Source organism: Crotalus tigris, unplaced genomic scaffold (assembly GCF_016545835.1).
Source record: "Crotalus tigris isolate CLP2741 ecotype Arizona unplaced genomic scaffold, ASM1654583v1 scf7180000024437.13266115, whole genome shotgun sequence".
Classification (NCBI taxonomy): Eukaryota; Metazoa; Chordata; class Lepidosauria; order Squamata; family Viperidae; genus Crotalus; species Crotalus tigris.
The window spans coordinates 2,082,502-2,088,537 of NW_024100606.1; the positions used below are offsets into that span (position 1 = coordinate 2,082,502).

The 6,036-nt window shown below is 37.4% G+C and overlaps 1 protein-coding gene across 7 annotated transcripts in view; it reads left to right on the forward strand.

Moving 5' to 3' along the window:
* The window catches only part of LOC120302638 (protein TonB-like), a 60,261-nt gene extending 54,800 nt beyond the window's left edge, over positions 1-5,461 (forward strand). For 3 of the 7 annotated variants that reach the window (XM_039331366.1, XM_039331369.1, XM_039331367.1), the window contains 3 exons: positions 58-102; positions 5,167-5,275; positions 5,402-5,461. In XM_039331366.1, the coding sequence (XP_039187300.1) occupies positions 58-102; positions 5,167-5,225 (104 nt within the window). In that variant the 3' untranslated portion in view covers positions 5,226-5,275; positions 5,402-5,461. Of the gene's footprint in view, positions 1-57; positions 103-5,038; positions 5,079-5,166; positions 5,276-5,401 lie in introns of all 7 variants that reach the window. The other 4 variants (XM_039331368.1, XM_039331371.1, XM_039331372.1 and 1 more) reach the window with 2 other exon arrangements.
* Positions 5,462-6,036: the final 575 nt, after the last annotated feature.

Consider the following 6,036-nt stretch of genomic DNA (forward strand, 5'->3'; position numbering starts at 1 on the left):
AATTATAGCAGAGTTCTTTTTAACTTCTATTAAAAACATCTTTCTGTTCTTTGTCAGGTCTGAAAAAGAGAGCCCAACTAGTGAAACTTCTCCAAAGACGGAGTGAGTAGAACAGTTTGTCAAGGACTATTCTTTAACTCAGACCTCTTCCGCCCAAGATACTTCTACATAATGCATTTGTTTAAAACAATACCTAGTTTATACTGTTATTAAAACTAAGAATTCTATACACCCAAAAATCTTTGCATATATAAACTAAATATAAAATAGACTGCATGCAGAATTGTAATATCCTAGTTCCTCCTGCACTGTAATAGTCTGAAATAATCTGGAAAAAATAGAAGATCCGTTTTTAGTAGCTGAAGACATTTCAGACTGAATTAAAAATTCAGATCAGGAGAAGCAGAACTAGGAAGCAGAGGACGCCTCCTAGTTCTAGCACTCGCTAACCTGGTTGAAAAATACAAGGCAAAAGGTAGCAGATCAGCGGTTCAAATCTCACCGGCTCAAGGTTGACTCAGCCTTCCATCCTTCCGGGGTAGGTAAAATGAGGACCCAGATTGTTGGGGGCAATGTAAAATATATATATACATTGCTTACTGGTGTACACCGCTTAGAGAGTGCTTGCACTTAAAGCGGTATATAAGTCTCATAAATAAATAAATAAATAAATTCTTTCCAGACTGCTCCACTCCCCAAACCCAAATGAGAGTTTCTAGCTGAGTGCTAGAAACTGCCCAAAATTATTTGCTGCCCAAATCTGAGCAGCAGAAAGTGCTTCCCTCCCATGGAGGCATAATTTATTTTTGGTGCCCCCCCCCATTAAGGAAGATTTTATGAAATCCTCTCACTCTCTCTACCTGTAAGTGAACTGAGTTAATGATGCTACAAAATTGATTTTCTTGCTGGCACAATAGGGATGAGAAGTGCCTTGGACAATGATTTTGATGCTGGGCACAAAAGTGGATTGATCTCTTGTGCCACAAATTAATTTACCTGCAAACTTGTTCCAACTTGACTGGGGCTTGGATAAGAAAGCTTAATATGAGATTGATTGTCTCTGCTATGGCTTCTCCCCCTTGGAACATCTTAGCTCCTGAGGTGAGATCAGCTTCCACCCTTCTGACCTTCCACAAGGGCCTGAAGACCTGGCTCTGCCAGATGGCTGGGAGCCCCAAGAGGGGAGCATTATCCAGGAGGTGGTTGATGAATTAGGAGACAATCCCACCTCCCCCACTGCACTGAGCATCCTGTTCCTTCCCCATCTTATATCTTTTGGTATGGTATGGTATTTTTTCTCTTTCTTTTTTCAATCTATATGCAAGCCATCTTCCTGGTTTATTAGCATTTTCAAAAAAGTTCTGTTTGGCTCGTTTAATCTGTTATGCAATATATCCATCTCAAGTAAATTTAATTTGTGTTTTATTAAATCCATTTGTTTCTTCAAATTTTTCTTTTGTGGATCAGTTTGTAACTCTGATTCTAAAATGCTAAGCTGTTCTTTCAATCTACACTGTATTTGTCCCTTTTCTTTGTTCTTTTTGGCAGTATAAGTTATCGCCAGACCTCTGAAATATATTTTTGCCGTGTCCCATACATTTTGAATAGAAGTATCTTCTTTTTTATTAATTAAAAAAGTCCATTTCTTTTGTTGCTAATTTTAGAAATTCTTTTTCCTTCAATATAAATTTGTTCAAGAACCATCTTAATCTTTTTCTAGTTCCTTTCCAAGTCATTTTAATTGAATTATGATCTGCCCAAATATTTGGTTCTATTTCAACTTCTTGTATCATAGTCTTTAAATCATAAGAAGTCCATATCATATTGATTCTTGACCATGATTTATGTCTGTTGGAATAAAAGGTATATTGCACTTTTTCTGGATTCATGTCTCTCCATATATCCTGTAGACAAAGTTCATCTTTCATTTTTAAAAAGGATTTTGGTAAAGTATTACTTCCTTTTTTCCCTTGCTTATGACTTTTGTAACCTTGTACTGCATCGGCAATTGTATTAAAGTCTCCAAGTATACAAAGATTATGTATAAAGCTATCCCTCTTTTCTTTTGTAGTGCCAAAGAAAAATAAAGTTTGCCTAATTTTGGTTTTTCCAAAGTTCTAAAATGTTGTCTCTTAATATGTGTCTCTTGGAGACAAATTATGTCCATTTTTAGTTTTTGTAACCTATTAAATGTTTTACTCCTTTTTGATGGGGAGTTAAGACCATTTATATTTATTGAAAGTATTGTGATTTCCTCCATAGTTTCAATTATATCGGGACCTCAATCTTCTGGGAGAACTTGTCTGTCTCTGGTCTTTAGGTGTAACATCTTCCTCTGATTGGGTCTTTTTGGGTAATTCCTCCTCCATTTGCTTTGGTGTTTCTGCGGCAGCCGCTCCCTCTGGTTTCTTAGGATCCACATCGCCTTTTTCCAGGAAAGTTCTATGATTGTTGAAAAATTCCTCTGCTTGACATGGAGTATCCAATCTATATCTTTTCTTGTCCCAAAAGATTAATAACCCTTCTGGGATCAACCATCTAAAATTTACACCTCTGTTAATCAGTTTCCTTGTTAAAAATTGATATTCTCTTCGAGCTTCTCTTATTCTTCTAGGAATCTGTTTAAGCACTACCAGATCTTATATTTCATAGTAGTTGATCCTTTACTGCTCTCAGGATCTCATCTTGTGTAGCTTTTTTAAGGAATCTAACATGGACCTCCCTAAACACTCTATTTCTTCTTGCATAGTTTGAGTTGACTCTAAAAATTTGATCCAATTCTCTTTTCATTTGATCCATTTCCATTCCAAGTAGATCCACCAATAATCCACAGTAGAAATAGTGTATACCTTTTTTAAATGAAAATTATCAACACTTTTGATCAGTGACGTCATCAAAGTAAACAAACCCACGTGCTGATTACGTCAGCAGGTCATGGCCCTAAACGGAAGTGATGTGCTCAGCCCCCACCCTCCGGATGTGACGTATTGGCCTAATCCCATCAAGATTGGCAGTCAAGCCTCTGGGTACATGATTAGGTTAACCCTAGACTAATTCTATGGACATTCAAAACCAAAAAAAGCTAAGTAAAGTGAATAATTAGCAGAGGCCTGTGTTTTTGGGAAACAAGCCCTACTTTGGGGAGCTGTGAAATAAAAAATAAAAAAGGCTTTTTATTTCTAATCATTCTAGCCTAACGACGCTTTTAATTTTTGTGGAGTTTTAAAAATCAGTGCCTCAAAAGCTGGGGGAAAAGAAGCCCCTGAAAGACAGCCAAAGCCTGCATTTAATCCCTTTTTTCTAAAATGTATTTTCTTCTAAAAGGTATTTATTTCTAGGTGGCTTTAAAATCATTTCCTCAAATGTAGGGGAAAAAACAAACAAACCACAGCCTCTTTTAAAACCCACAGCTGGTTTTTACCTTTGTAAAAATCTAAAGACACATATTTTGCCATTTGCACCCTGAATAAAATGTATTCTGTCCCCACTATAGCAAAAGACAATGAATATTAGCAGGAATTAAAATGCTCACAAGAGGCAAGCAGCCAGGTGGCAAGTAGGGGTTTAAAACTTGTTCAGCACCCCTGAATAAAATTTATTCTGTCCCCCTCCTCCCTATAGCAAAAGACAAGGAATATTAGCAGGAATTAAAATGCTCACAAGAGGCAAGCAGCCAGACAGCAAGTAGGGGTTTAAAACCTGTTTAGGCATGTCAGGACCGTGATTTTGGGCATGCGTGTTTCTGTCTGTCTGCTAGTAAAAAAAGGGGGTTAGGCCTTGTTTGGGACATGCCCAGGCATGTCATACTCCCCGTGATCTGGGCATGCGCAATGCTCAAGGGTGTGTCATTGCAAGGGGCAGGGGAGTTTGTGCAGGCAGGCCTGAAGAGCTAGCGATTTAAACCCAGCAGTCTTTTGAAAGTGGCAACCTCTGATGGAGATTTGTTTGATGTAAATTTGACCACCAAACCTCCCAAGCGTGGGCGCATAATAAGAAAAGGACCTGAGTTATACAGCTTCATTGAAGAGAACAAACTTATAAAGCCTTGTTATTGCAGATTCTGCAAAACATCAAATGGTAAGTATATATATATATATATATATATATATATATATATATATATACACACACACACACACACACACACACACACACACACACAAACACACAGTCAGCATGCCTCAGATTCTGAAAGCGTGTATCATTAAAATATTACACCACTGCTTAATGGGATGTCTACAATCAGATGAAGACCATATGGATGGTACCAGTGAAACACAACATATTAACAGCTTATGCTTTAGACTTTCTATGCCTCATGTTCTCTGGATCATCATCAGTATTTCTGACAAAATGAATAACTTATATTTCACCCGTGATTCCCTTGATGAGCTCAAGACATTCATAAAGCATATTGAAAAAAGCCGTAAACCATTGTCATTAATGTCAAAGATTGAATCTAAATTGCCATTGTCTCTGAAGAGATTCATATGCCAAAATGTAACAGAAATTAATTACAAGAAGCTGTTAATGCTTTGAAATTTATAATAAAATGGGCTTTACAAATCACATGAAAGATGTATTATGTTTTTCTTTTGCTGACCCCTGTTTAACTTTGGCAGCTGTTAAACACAATTTAATCAAAGCTCAAGGGGTATTATTCAATTGGGTTTTCCTGATGAGGCGGGGCTGGCCAGTTTTGCAAAAGTTGTGAAGAACTCATCAACTCTGATGTGATTAATTTGTAACATTATGTGTTATTTAAATGCAGCTTTGCAAAAGTTGTGAAGAACACATCTCCTCTGATGTGATTAATTTGTGACATCACCAGCGTATACAAAAGCAGGGTCCATACTGGTCTAGTCACATTTGCTGGTTTCCGGCATATCTGTACCTCCAGAGCCATTTGATCTGCTAAGAAGACCCTTTTCAGAATGGAAGCCACTATTGGCTAATTTTTAAAATACTTAGATGCAAAATGGAGTTTTATAATATTCTTGTCTGCTTACTTGTTTGACTGATTGTTTTATTTCGCTAGAATGAATTGACAGACTCAGAATGTTTGAGGGCTTATGAAGGTATTTGTCTTTCATTCTTTCACACATTTAGATTCTGGTAAACATTTCTGCAACAATTCTGACCACTGGGATTTTTCTTTTCCTTCAGAATGGGAGGATGACCAGCCTTTTGTGGAGTTTACATACCCCCCAAGGGGCCCAGCATGAGAAGAGCCCCCAGCCATGCACAAGCTACATAACATGAATGCTGTTAGGAGGTATAATATCTAGCATTTTATCCAACTGCAAAACCATTAGTATTATTTTTTAGAAACTAAAGGGGGGAGTATTACATTATTAGGAATGTTGATGATAGCCTTTTGTTTGTTTGTTTGTTTAACCAGAGCCGGCCAGCAAAAATGCATGGAGGTGGACTTCCCGCATCCCCAGCAGACAGTCATAAATGTGATTCCATGCTTGCATCTCAATCAGAAGGGGAGATATGTCGTTATACGCCACAGCTACAAGCCCCTAACTCTGCAAACTCTCAGAATATGAACAATGTTTATCTGGATATGGTACAGGAATGGGAGAAGCCTATCAGAAATTTCAGGGCTGTGGAATATTATCAACGCTATAGATTTATTAATCTTGACCAAATCCATTCTTTTGTAGATGCTATAGAGGCTATTCATAATGTGATACAGACTCTTTTGAATAATGTTGCTAGGAGCATAGGACCAAATGATTTTGTTCAACTCCGGCTGGATGCAGAGGGGTTAAATCATCCTCTCTTTTCTCTTAGGAGGAATATGAATGATTTAAATGCCGATGATTTTCTGACCAGTATTGAAAATCTGCTTCAAAGTAGCTGGGTAAGAACTAATTTTCTCTATCCTACTTATTTTCCTGAAAAAAAAAAAAAAAGAATTCCCAAGAAGCAAACCTTGAAGAGTGAAAAAAGGGGAGGGATTCTCTCCCCACCTTTTGGCTATTGGAAGCGGCGAATTTAACTCTTTAAGGAGAAAAAGAAAACTGA